The 14,886-nt window shown below is 31.2% G+C and overlaps 1 protein-coding gene across 2 annotated transcripts in view; it reads right to left on the bottom strand.

Moving 5' to 3' along the window:
* Positions 1 to 14,886, bottom strand: part of LOC145292942 (importin-7-like) — a 110,493-nt gene that overhangs the window by 61,942 nt on the left and 33,665 nt on the right. For both annotated transcript variants that reach the window (XM_080139117.1, XM_080139115.1), the window contains exons 2-3: positions 3,199 to 3,283; positions 470 to 626 (exon numbers count right to left, since the gene is read on the bottom strand). In XM_080139117.1, the coding sequence (XP_079995243.1) occupies positions 470 to 626; positions 3,199 to 3,283 (242 nt within the window). The remainder of the gene's footprint in view (positions 1 to 469; positions 627 to 3,198; positions 3,284 to 14,886) is intronic.

Below are 14,886 nucleotides of genomic sequence, written 5' to 3' on the forward strand. Positions count from 1 at the left end.
TCTCTGGCCGGGCGTTTATCCGTCTTGAGTCAAGTTTCGACTTCTTTTTATGAGGGATGCGTTTTAAGGTAAATGACATTTTATGGCAAATGGGAAGATTTCATTTTGAAGTAAAAATCATGTCCAATGCAAAGATTAATGAAGACTCCTTATTTCTAACTTGGGAGCCTGCAAAATTTTCTATTGAATTAGGTAGTACAGCAATTTTTGTATCGTATGGATTTTATGTTCAGTTTTTGGTAAACTTTTCTTTTTAGTATTTTTCATTTTACGATTTATTCTCTTGTGTGCTGACCTATTATAAATTATCAAAATTACACTAACTCGAGACTAACAGCTAATCACAAGAAATTGCAATTTTATACAAAATCTAAATTGTATGATCATCAATCTATTTACATGAATCATGTAGTCAGTGTTTTGCTTATTCAAGACGTGATAGAGATGGGCATTAGTAAAGACTTCTTACCTGACTGCATCTGGACTGTGAATGACAGCCTCAATGATGTTGTTTCTGATCACAACACGGTCCTGTTCATGAATGTTAAATGGAAGTGGTTCATTCACCTCCTCTGCCTCTCGATCTTGCCAGAATTGCATTATCATGTTTTTGAAGTAAATCACTCCTGTTAGATGGAAAGTGACAATGGACAAGTTTAAGTTTCATTTATCAATATATTCAAGAAATTAAGGATTAAAAAAAAAAAAAAAAACATGAATATATTAAAGCAAACATCTGAAAAGTTTGGACAAAATGGCTTTATAGGGAAAAAAAAAAAATGCAATTTTAGATCTTTTAAACAGACAAGAGTTGGAAAGGTCAACTACTCACCACCAAAACCCAAGAGAAAAGCAAGAAACTCAACAAGAGTCAGCATCAAGTCAAACTGAGAATGCTCGGGTTCTTCTATCAGACAATGTACAGATGCCTAGCCTACAGTCTGTACGAGTTCACATTCATGGTGCGTTTTCAGTGGTGAAGACGTCTTAAAAAGGGAATTTATACTCAATTTGAATGACGATTGAGTTGCTGTCCACTGTTGTTAAGTACTCGGTAGAGATGATGGCTGTAGGAAAGTCGTGTAGCAGCAGGACTCGACCGCATGTCACTTCAGAGAAAACTAGAAGTGGCTGTTTGATAACCTTTACAATTTAACTAGCCCTAACACCTGCGACCCCCCCCCTTTACTTCCAACTCACTCGATTCCAACCTGATGGATTATTATGTGTGAGGCGCAGTCGAGGACACCAAATATATCACGGTTCTAAATTCTTTAGATCAGGGTTGATTAATCATATTGTCTCATTATGAGTGCTATTCGCACGATGTTCAGATCGATGTAACACTGATCTTCAGGTGTATTTTGTCAAACTCTAAGAGTCTATACAGAATTTCTAACGGAACCCTTTATTTAGGGGGGGGGATGCATGCTCTTGTTTCATCAGCCATAACTGGGTAGAAGTCCTACGTAATTTGTTTTGGGTGCCACCAATATTAGGATTGAATTTTCAACTCTCCAAAAACTAAGTTTTACAACTGAATTTTACAAAGTACTCTCTCTACTGTGCCACAGCTACTTTCAAGGAGAGTGTAGGTTGTGAGTGTGTGCACCAGGTTTACGTTATGTCATAAGGACTCAAAGCAACTTCAACTGAACTCCATTCAGCAAAAGATCCTCTAAGAGATCCACTTTGTTAACATTGATATTTCTAGCTTTCACTGCACCACGACCTTTGCAGGGGAAATTTAAGGTTCAATCTAACCATTAAGTAATATTTTGAAAGACACCCCATCTCCTCATCATTGCGTAATTTTAGTTGACTTTAAGATTTCCATTGTCGGACTTGATACATGACTATAAATAGTTCAGCTGACTAGCAACTTTGTAGATGGTCTTATGGAGACTTTTAGTCTCACAACATGACATCTCACCCATACACCAGATTATGTGCGAAATATATTGCTTTATATCTTAGTCTCCAAGTTATACATTAACATTTTGAACGCCACTTTACATTTTTTCAAGGCTCAGATATTTTTGGATATTATCCAAGCTCATTATCCTCTTCTCACGGTTCAGTAGTCTTCAAATGTTACTGTCCAATCACTTGCTTCAGGGTTTGTACTGATTTTCAATGTCCATTTTCAAGGACTTTCAAAGTTTTTGAAGGCCTTCTACAGACAAAATTCAAGTTTTCAAAACAAAATTTTTTTTTTTTTAACAATCCACAGCAATTCAAAAAAGTGGTCAAAAATCAAATATACAAACGTTATCATTCAATAACAATTACTTTACAACCTACCCGCATTATTTTTTGGTGTTTTTTTTAAGTAGTTTTAAATGCTTTTTTATTCCCTCTCAAATATTAACTCTCTTTACGGCTTTTAATTGCCAATCAAGATGGCTCCTGTCTTGCTCCCTTTTTTTTTTGGCCAACCCAGTCTAATTTTTAATTATCACAATTTTGGAGGCAGAAGGAAGGCATTGGAGAGTCCCATCGCCACAAGGAAAATATTTTATCATGAAGCTACCCAAGGTAGTTTTATGATAAACGGACATAACTCTTGTATCTACAACACTATTATACACTTTCAGAATAATGTATTTCGATTTTATTTACAATATTTAAACAATATTTTGATATTTTTATTAGCATTTAAAAATTAATAGTATTTATTTCGATTTTTTTTTTTTTAATATTTCGACAAATTGTTACTGGACATAATAGAATTTTCAAAACATTTTCCATTTTTTCAAGGATTTTTCAAGTAATCATAAAAATAAGGCCTTTTCAAGTCCATACGAACCCTGTACTTCAAAAATTTTTCTTGCAGGGCCAACGTTCCTGTGATTTAGAACATTACTGCTTTTTCAACAGTTTATGCAGGAATATGAATGCTCCACATGAACAACAATCGATGTATCGTTAAGATAACCTCCATGCTGAACAAGTGTAGTATTTTCATCAAATCCTCTTTGGATTTGGGTAGGTTTCATATTGCACATCCATCAGATTAGAGATCTTATATTGCAGATGAGCAAAAAAGGAATTGGTGAGGGACGAGTATCCACTGCTTTATATCATAACAATCGGCTGCTATATACAACTTACTGCAGATGTAGAGAAAAGTTTGTGATATTAACTTGTTAAACGCCAAAATTAAATTTATGGTGATGAATAAAAAAAGTTAGTTACCTGCTTGTCTGACTGGCATCTCCAAGTGCTCGGACATAACCACTTGCATCAAGAGGGTGGGAGCGAACCCCGCAATTTTATGGACCTGGAACAAAAGAGGATTTTGAAATAAAATATCAAAATAAATTTTTGGCAGCTTGCATTAAAAACATAAAAATGCAACTTTATTATAAAGTCATTAATTATTCACAGAGGATGCAGATTGATTGGACTTTCCTGCATTTGTCACTTAATCAGCACCAACACTGAATTTCATCAACTAGCTTTTTTCTTTATTTTTTTATTTGTACATTACCTCATTTTTTAGCTTTAGAACAGTGGTTCCCAATCTTTTATAAGTGGCAGCACACAGATTTTTAAATTTTCGCAACACTTATCACAAAAAATATTTCCTACTCCTAAAGCCTTTTTGCAATAAAATATTCACAATATGCTCAGTTAAAATATACCAGAAAGGTTTTATACAATCCAGGAATTAATTCAATTCCGAATTGTAAATTAAAAATCATTCTTTTAAATTTTTTTTTATCAGTTTATACCATTAACATTCATTTAGAAGATTATACTGTATAGTTAGATTAGCTTAAAATTTACCTTTTTGTCTTATATAGTGTATTTAGGAATCCTTTTGGTATCGAAATCATTCCTGAATTATTCAGGTTCAATATCAATTCCCAATACTTGTAAAAACTCTCAATATGCTAATTAATCGTCCCATCACTAATATAAACCATAAAAACTTTACCAATTAGTAAATGTTTAGATTCTGGAAATTCAGCTATTTTGAATTGAGTGGTGTCATCATGATTAAGAAATTAAATGTCCTTACTAAACAAAGTGAAATTATTTGGATTCTAGCTATTATCTCTTTGTGGCACACCAGAAACCATGCCACGCCACACTGGTTGGGAATCACTGATTTAGAGAATAATTTATATATATATATATAAAAAAAAAAAAAAAAAAAAAAAAAAAAACGAGTACACAAGGAAAAATTTACTTTCACCATGACTAATGTTTGGCAATTTTTTTTTTTTTTTTTTAAATCCAGGGCGTGGTTGAGAAAAGTGTGAATGGACGAACAGGAGTGAATTACTAGGTCCAATCCGCCCTTTGTCAGAGGAAACAAAAAGGAAAAGTCTCTTAGTCAACAATTTTAATTACTTTCAATTTTTTTTTTTTTTTTTTTTTAGACATCTTTTCTAGCATTTCGAACATTAGTTTTCAATTTTTTTGTGCTAACCATCAATTATATAACAAGTCTATATTTTTTTTTGCTAGTTATTTTCCTCTGAAGAAAAAAAACCATGCAACAAGTAATTTTTTGTAAGTTATATTCCTTACTTTTGAACAATTTTTGTAAAAGTTAATTTGCATAACTTAACTCTTCCTATATTTATTATAATTATTATTGAATATAAAGTAGATTGAGATAAAATTAGTGCATTTATATCAGTTCCAAAAGTTCAAATATTTGGCATATTTATTTATTTGTTGATCGTTATCCTCATCTTCATAGTTGTTTCATGTTTCAGCCAACTATTCATTCCAAATCTTTTTAGAAACGATCATATGCCAAATATTTTTTTATCATTGGTCAATTATTCCTCCTTTTCCAGGTGATTAACTGCAACAGGATAGGAATGCCTATGGCGTAATGGATGGAGACATTGAATCTCTACAGTTCCAGATGAGCATTGTCTGAAGATAGCCGTTTCAAGCCTACTCAAATTTGGCCAAAACGTTATGAGACGACAACTATGGAAGGCAGTAATTACTTAGGATACAATTAAGAGACTCAGTATTCCTATCCCATTGCAGTTAACCACCTCCCAACAGCAGAGAAATACTTGGTCAAAATGTTGTGAAACAACAACTATGAAGATGAGGATAACTGCAAATAAATATACGAATTACTCATCTCAAAGGATTCCAATAATAAAAAATATTTGGCATACGATTGTTTCTAAAACAATTTGGAATATTTTATATATTTTAGATCTCAAAATTATACTCCGAACTGACAATGAATATTGAAAAATTAAACCTTTTTATTAATAAAATTAAAGTATCAAAAACTTGTTATTCTGGATTGTTCTATTTAATCTTATTTTATCGATCAATCAGAATGAAATTTTTCCCCTCTAATCGTATACCATCACTTTTTTAAGTTAGCTGATAAGTAATTGATAGAGATAGATACAATCATCCCATTTTAGTAACAGTCAAAATACAAGCTACACAAGTAGAAAAAATATTTCAGCTAAGCAAAATGAAAGGATTGGCATAAAAGTCAAGGAAATGACCACTACAAAAATCACTGCTCTGATACAACTTGGATCACACACACAACATGCCATTCATAGAAAGGTTAAAAATTCAAATTTTAGTTATTATCGAATGGTTTTATCAGTATTAAATATGCTCTAAATGCGTATCTCTAAGTTATAAACCCATCTGGATATGACATCTAAAATTGTTAACAATTGGTCCTCTCTTGTTCCATCCTGTTGAAACCAATATTTATCCTCCACATTTCTTTATCTGACCAAAACATAACGACACTAGGTACTGTTCAGTATTGATCAAGTCTATTTTCACACGAGTAAAGGCCAATTCACCCAGGTTTTGATATTACAGCTTAAATAGACCACAGAAATGGACTTTGCGGATAATCTTCAATCTGCAATTACCTTACACTTCAAATGAGAAAAAAAAAATGCCTACAGAGGCATTTTGGTGACAGTTTCATCAGGTGTGATTCTAAATGGGATTCATACATTTGGAACATACAATTGAAAAATGATTAAGCAAAAAAAATTTTAAATTTATAACTGAAACTTTAACAAGTCAGGCATAGACTGAAGTATATTTGTACCAAATATGGCTGGATTGTGATTTTTTTTTTTTCTATAGCGATTCTTTGGGTTACATTTGGTTATCCCATATTTTGTTTATAACACTTCAGGCAGTGCACATACGTTGTTCCTCATGACTGAAGAGGATACGATTTTGGATTCAACAAGAACTAGTGTTGGAACGATTAATCGGAATGGGGGGGGGTCGGAACGATTAATCGGAAGGGGGGTGGCGGAACTTTTAAGAGTATCAGAATCAGAAAAATTAGTACCTATTTTCCGATGCCAAAAAGGATTCTTTTCATTGTCTTTTCAATTTAATTTTGTTAAAAGCAAAACCTTCCACTGCTACTAGCAATGATAAAATAAATATTTTTGACTAATAGCAAAACTAAAATCATCCCTTAGAAGTGTATTCTTTTACACTTAATATCTGCGCATTTTACACATGTTTTTATGACAATTGGGAAAAATAACCACTTCATAGTAAAATATTTAGGGATTTATAAAGAATCAGAATCAGGAATTTAGTAAGGAATTGATAATTGTATCAGAATCGGGAAAAATATTGGAATCATCCAATTACTAATGAAAATACAGATAAACTGTTTTAGTACGCACTAAGTATAGAAGATACCATGCAATAACATGCACAATTTATTTAAAAAGTTAATTTGGCCATAATAATTGTCAAAATAAAACATTTTTAAATAATCATCTAAAAATAAGAACCAAGAGGGATAACTAATTTAAATTGAAAATAGTTGTCTACTTTCAGTTTAAAAATGTAAAAAAACAATTAAAAACTAAAATTGCTCCTTTCAGATAAGTACAGCCAGTCATTAGTGAAACAGGATTACTTTTAGTAAATTGTCTGGAGAATCTAGCAACATTCTGAAAATTTTAAGTGAAACTGAAATGCAAAACCGTTACATTATTACTGCTACTAGTGTTCACCTCCCAAAAATAAAAAAGAGCAATATCAATGAAATTATGTTTATCAATGATAAAACAGAAAAGAAAAAGATCTCTACTTGGAAAGTTCACAAAAAGTATAAATTGGTATAGAAAGAAAATGTCTCATTAGTTGAAGATTTGAGGGCAAGTCCGAAAGTTATCATACTTGCTATTTGCTTTCTTCCTTACATGAAACCATTGAAATTTTGTCTGGCATTTAAAAGAAAAAAAAAAAAAAGAAAAAAAAATTTTATTTTTTACTTGCTAACTTTTGCATGATGGGATGGATATATATATTAAATATTATACACAAACAAACACACATTGGTCTTTATTATAACGGGATAATTTTTAGTTTGTCTCCGGTTTCATGAAGGACTTAAATTTTTATGTTGTTTTTTGCCACCTGCAAGGATCACGTCATTATATCAACTGATCTCCTCCATATTTTGAAAAATATTAGTGTTTTTATATTTCTTTAAAAAAAAAAAAAAATTCTGGCCCAGGAAAAATTATTTTCTGGAAAGGATTGAATAAAATTACATTTGATTATAAACTTACAACAATACACAAGAAAAATTGCCAAACTAGAATCAAATCTTGTTTTTGTAGCAAGAAAACTATCAATAACAAGAAACACCAAAGACACTAAATACTTTATAATAGATATTGCAGGATGGACTTTGAAGGCAAAATTGTGACCCATTTGAACTTGGAATTTATGGTTGGTTACCTTTGCCTTAAATTTAAATACTAACAACTAACTAAATACTGCAGGATCCCAACTGTATGATCAACTAGGACAACAGCATATTCTTTTTATTGTTTTGACTTGAGTGTCCGTTGATATCATATGCTTTTATATAGTGATGTGGTTCTTGGTTGATTTTGCAGATCTCCGGTGGCAATACACAAATGTGCATGCTAGATATATATTCATAAACTAGTTAGATTTCCCCTATTTTATTTACTGGAATAAATTTAATAAAGTTTTATTATATGACAAATATTGATCAGTGTTAAAATAAATAAAATCGTATTTCTTATATTTTATGTAAGAGTGTAGGTCCAAAAGTGAAAAGCCTCCTATAATTTTTTTTTTAACCCAAAAAGTTGAAGAGTTACTACAGAGACAAGAGTGTAGCATCCTTTTATGCTCCAAAATTTATTTTTCTACATAATCACCACCATTCTCAATACACTTTTGCCAGGAATCCAATGACACATCTCTGCTTCTGATGTACATCCATGACAGGAGTTGCTTTAAGTCTCACACCATCAATATCTGCAACAGAGATGAAATTTCCAGATCATGAATGCATAAGTTTGGTAATCATAACTATGTAATTTGCAATTCTCTCTGATCCATTCAAACAGAATAAAAAAAAATAAGGAGGCATTACTTTTGGAATGCCCCAAAATATCCCACTTTGATGGAATAAAAAGTTCTAAGCAATGTAATTTTCCTGGGTTCTTACAAATTTTGGTTCACTCACTGCCTTATTTTATCTATTAGACCAGGCAATTAGAGTCGATCAGACACAGATTCCCCTATCAGCAAAAATCTTTTACAAATCTAACCCTTTTATTGTTAGGTAACTAGTAGATAACTTTTTCGCTATATATGCATGTAGCAAGCCTGTTAGCATCAATAGTAACTGATGTTTTTGTTTGAATCTTAAGGTTTATGCATGTACTGCATCACAATGAGTGTTGAAAAGACGAAACAGCTGTCGTGTGTGTGTACACTGTATTTTAAATTACCAGATTGATGGTAATAAGTTTTTTATGTTCAGAATATTTTGAGGAATTATACTGAAATTTAAGTATGTAGCGTTCAAAATACCATTAAATAAACCAGCAAACAAAGATTCATTAAACATTAGGCGTTTATAGGTATCATGTTTCAGGCATAAGAAGAAAAAAACGATTGCAATTTTGAAGGACTTTATATTCTAGAATAATCTGAGTAATCAACCTTAGAATTGCATCTAAAATTACATTAAAACAATTGAAACCTTAATATTTACATTTCAAATTATTGATCAAAGCCTGATTTTACATACTGATCTATATTGATCTTATAGGAAAACTGATAAGCTGGCTTGTTTGCATACTGAATATTTTAGATGTGAAAGGAATGTGGATGAAACAAATGCGGAAAGAGGAAGGGGACAAGGATAACTGAACTGGCAATGAAAGTTAAGGATATGCATTGCATGGAAAAGAAATTGAAGAATGATATGGATGTGCAATGCTAGTCTTAAAGACTAGCTGAAATCTGGCGACCACAACAGAAGCTTAAATTTGGACAATATAGGGAGATGTGTACAGAACATAGCTACATTGAAAGAATAGAGAGTTCTTGGTTCAGTAGACATAGAACAGTGGAGATAATAGATTCAGTTTTCAGGAAATGGTAAAGGAAAACATGGAAGTCAAAAAGACGAACTTGAAAGAATGATAAATTGGGATCAGATTAGCATTAGATTATTTTGGAAGTAAATTTCTAAATTGTATATGGAACAAGTCAAGCTTGCAGGGTCCCCCTCAACAAGTGAAAAAAACAATTTTTACTTTCACCATGACTAATGTTTGAATAAAAAAAAAAAAAAAAAAAAAAAAACTAAAGCATGGTTATTGAGAAAAGTACAAACAAATGAGCAATTTGGGGGAAATTTTATACTTATAATGCCCCCCCCTCGGGGGGGGGGGGGGATAGTTATTCCAGAAAATCGGTTCTGGCAAAAATTTACTTTCACCATGACTAATGTGTGTGCAAAATTTCAAAAGAATCCAAGGTCTGATTATTGAGAAAAGTGCAAACGGTCGAACAGAAGTGAATTACTAGGTCTAATCCCTCCTTTGTCGGGGGGGGACTAAAAATTGTTTCCCCTCATACGCCAGCATGTAAAACGTTAAACGGAACATGATTATATATACATAACCAGTAAATCCATAAACACATCTGATTAGTCACCAAGGCAACAGGTTTTGATTAGATGACATTTTATTCAGCTGCAGTGTTGAAAATTTTGTTGTAACTGACATCTTCAAATCTCATTAAATTGAAAGCTGACTAACTTCATTATCTATGGATATATTTCGAAAATGTTTAACTTCAAAATCAGTTAAGAGCACAAAAATATATACACTAACATACAAAGTATCAACATGAACACAACTGATCCCTACCAAAAATACAAATTGTAGCGTTAAACAGAAAAAAAAATCTTAAACTGTTTTTAATTTGATTGTTTGATTGTATAATTGCATATCTTTCGGAGAATCATTTTATTCCAGAAAGATCTGAATGAATATTATGGTTTTATGATTTTTTTTTTTTTTTTTTGCATGAAGTTCAGTTGGAGTTTCAGCTTAGCTCTTTGAATATACCTTAGTTTCCTCAAGAAATTTTATTTTCGGAAGGGGATAAGGGTATCCTATTAATTTAGTCTTGTTGCTTTGTAATATTTTTCATAGATTAGGCTTGAATCTACATTTTATGCAAGTTTTTCACTATATGGTTCATGACACCTAACGCAAGTGCATCATCATTTTTTTTACATAAATTGTTTCGAACTATTAAAATATATAATTAAAATAATTTCCAACGATATTTATGTTTACCTATTTATCACATTTGATTTGTTTTGAAGCAGGACGCAAATCAAATCTACGATGCATATCAAGCTTTTTCTTATGGTAATGTTTTAAGCCTTATAGCAAAATCCAAATGACATTCTATTTATTGGCCATTTATTATTTACTATCAATGTGATATTTTACTTTTATAAATAGAGTTAAGATCTGATAATTTGAATAGCGACAAATTCTGTAATATATTAGGTTAAACAAGCTGCGCGTGCTTGGTCCCCCCTCTGGTGCTGCATGTGAGATGATGCCACACAAAAAATAGTGAAGAAATGATGACAGTGTGAAGCGCCAACATTGCCTTCATATTTTCGCCAAGTTTCATAAAAATCTAATGGATGGGGCAAAAGTTATGGAGTAAAAAGTATCAGTTTTTGCAATTTGGGGGCATTTGTGACGCCTTTCGAGCTCCTGGGAACGCTAAATCCCAGTGAAAATGGACAAACGGTTCCGTTTCATGCCTTAAGACATGTATATTTGAATTCAGCACCATGGAAAACCACTATATAGGTATACATATCAAGTTTTTGAATAATATGAAAAAGCTCCAAAAAGACGTTTTTTTAGCCCTAAAAGTCCCAGAGGGATGCGAACCACAATTTTGTCAGGATCACCAATACTGAATTTATATTAATCTATATTATTAATGGCCTTCACATTTTGGCCAAGTTTCAGAAAAATCTAATGGATGGATCCAAAGTTATGGGACAAAACATGTCATTTTTGGCCATTTGGGGGCATTTTTAACCGCTTTTGAGCCCCTAGAGATGGAACAGGAATTTTTGCAAAAAAAAAAAAAAAACAATTTTTTACTGTACACATTTATTTAATAAAATACAATTTGTGGCAAAATTTCAAGAAAAACTAATGGACGGTTATCTGGCAATCGTCCGGACTAACGGACACCACTGAAAACATAGGTCCCTCTCCGATAAATTGAGAGAGAGAAAAAAAAAAATAATAATAATTGGACAAAATCTAAGATTATTAACAAGCTTTCTTTTAATTTATCATTTTTCATTCTTTGATAGATTTATAGTTTGTATTTTGATATTACAATAAAATCATTAAATATTTCACATCAGTAAACTTCGGCTGACAAAAATGACAACCCCCTCTCCACTAAAAAAAAAAAAAAAAAAAATCCCTTCACTTTTTCTAACTGCAGCTTAATTATACCTCAATCCTTTTTTGTTTTGTCAAGTAACAATAATGCATCAAGATTTCTGAAAACTTGAAAAATTGTTGCCATTTTTTAGCTGGATCCATTTGAAAGCAGTTAATTTTTGGTTCAGCTTTGCACTCTAATTCTACAGGATCCTGACACTAAAATATAGCTCAACAGGTTAAATTTAATTTTCATTAAACTTTACCTCAAAAAGGTTTGGTTTGTCAAAAATGTGGTAGTGGCGAAATGGCTAACTACAGAGACTGATTTCCTGGGAGTACCGTTCAAATCCAGTTAGTTCCACGCCATTCACTTATGAACGTTGGCAACCTTAAACATAGTTAATCCATTTCATATATTATTCTAGAGAAAAAAAATTTGAAAAAACCAATGCCAACAACAAAATCAAGTCAGTCAGTAAAAAAAAAAAAAAAAAGTTACACTAATTTGGTTTATGTTTCTAAATTTTCTGCATGAAAATTGATAATTTGTCAAAATTTATGAAGAAAGTTCAATCTTCGGTGCAGGCGACACTCGAAATAGGATTGTGAATTAGGATTTCTACCCAGTTATGGCTGCCAAAACGAGAGCATATTACCCTGTAGATTAAAGTTCAAGATTCTGTGCAGATTCAGAGTTTGGCAAGATACACTTGAAGGTCAGAGATTACATTGACCGAAACATGCAAATACGCACCTAGAACAGTAGTTTGAATAATTCAAATAGTATTAAGTATTTTGATTTATACAATTTCGTTTTTTATAAAAATCTTTAGCCCAGAAATATTTTCTCATGAGGATTTCAAGAGGTATTTACAAATTAGAGAATATAAAACTTAAACCTAGATTCAAAGAATATTTCTGTAATGAGTCCACGCATCGGCCATATACAAGTGAACAAGTCACAGCGAAATTACAGTAATTGTATTTTTATGAATACAATTGTAATAATTATTCGGTGACGTGGGAGGAAGAAAAAATGGGTATGGACGATGTGCGCATAATAAAGCAAAACCACTCATAGAAAAAAAGTTTCACAAATTACTTCAAGAAAGTCATGTGATAATTAAAATATAGTGAATAGCCAGAAATAAATTGATGTTTTTAACAATTACACAAGAATTTTCTTAACGTTGAATGATAAGTTTTAGAACCAAGAATATATTATATGGAGAGAGGCCCAGACAAAAGTATTCTTGGAAATAATTTTAAATAACTAATGTTTTATTTTAATCTAAAATAAACTCATTAAAAAGAATATATTTAACTTTTTGGTGTTGCCTGGGAGTCTTTACATTTATTTCACCCAAGTAGAAAGTCAACCTTGGGTTTACTTTCAGAAGCTTCATAATTATTTTCCCCTATTCTGTTCTTTAGTTCTCACATTCCACAAGAGGTTTCTGACTAAGGGAGAAGAAGTTTTTTTCTGGGTTAGAATCTCTCTATCGTTGGCTAGATTTTTTATATTGTAGTCTTTCTTTTACTTATATCAAGTAGCTTAATGCCTTGTCTGGAGAAATTTCCATTAAAAAATTTGTCTTAAAAGATTTTTTTTAATTTCATTTGTGTTTTAAAGCAGAATATTAAAAGATAAAACTATGGTATCGTTTGGTCATGTATTGAACCATGTATTGTTATAAAACTATAATTTTGTTACAGTAATGTTTTTATACAATTATTGCATGTAAATAGCTTCTAAGAATTCAAAAGCTACAAATGACTTTCTATTTGACAGTTTAAATGATATTAAATTGATGATCACAAAGTAATTCTTTTATTTAACTATTAAGATTAAAATGCCCTACTTAATGAAGAAACCACAATGCATTCTAGTAGATTTCATTCCTTATTTTTTGTAAATTCTGTTTATGCTATTGCATATTTTTTTTGCAATGAATATTTGATTAAATAGCAAAGAAATAATTCAATGTGTAAGTCTGTAAGTTCTCGATTTATTTTTGAAGCAACGAAAACAATTTGTATAAAAATTTCACAATTGAAAAGTCATCAGATTTCAAAATTATCTCTGACCCAGTCTCTCTAGACTTAATCACTTCTCTATTATTGTTTATATCATACATGTCTATATCATAGAAGTTCTCACAAATAGTAATGGTCACATTGTTCCTCCATTCTTCAAAATTTCTAATCACATTCCTTTTAAAACATCTATAATTAATATGATAGCATGTTATTTTCTATGTCATGCTTACATCCGGGTCATATACTTGTAATGTACTTTCATTTTTTTTTTGTAATAAATAATTTTACCAAGAATTCTTTATAAGTTTTGGCTTCGGTTATAGCTGATGGCACTCAAGTCATTGAATTTTTTTATAAATAATTTTACTAAGAATTCTTCATGATTTTGATTTTGGTTTTGGTTATAGCTAATGGCACTTCAATAATCTATTTTTTTTTAAATAATTTTATCAAGAATTCTTCATACGTTTCTGTTTTGATTTTAGCTGATGGCACCTTAGTAATCTATTTTTTTTTAATAAATAATTTTATTAAGAATTCTTCATAAGTGTTGGTTTCAGTTTCAATTATAGCTGAAGGAACTAAAGTTTATATATATAAGTTTGGGATTCGGTTTTGATTCAAGCTGATGAATCCAAGTCAGAGATATTTTTTATTTTTGAAATTGCAACTTTAATATATATAAAAATCGATGGAACATTAACTCTATAATAACATAAGATAATATATACAAAATCTCCAAGAATTAAAATATATTTAAGCATGTTTTACGACCTGGCTATGCCGTGCGTCCCTGCTAGCTTGGATAAATATTTTTGCAGTTTTAACAAAATAGCTACAATAATATTAGAACAACTTGGCCTTTTGGCCAAGATCAAAGTGTAGTATTTGTTCTTCAGATGCAGCACTTCCATTTCTCGTTCTCTTTCAGTGGAGGAGAAATCCTTCATGACCGAGAATTTTTATTTTTGTACATTTTTTCCACATTAAAAAACAACCCTGGTGTCTAACTGTCCCGTGGAGAGGCATTGTAAATAGGTACAATAATATTAGAACATCTCCATTTACA

Source organism: Euprymna scolopes, chromosome 14 (assembly GCF_053919585.1).
Source record: "Euprymna scolopes isolate OS-2025 chromosome 14, ASM5391958v1, whole genome shotgun sequence".
NCBI lineage: Eukaryota > Metazoa > Mollusca > Cephalopoda > Sepiida > Sepiolidae > Euprymna > Euprymna scolopes.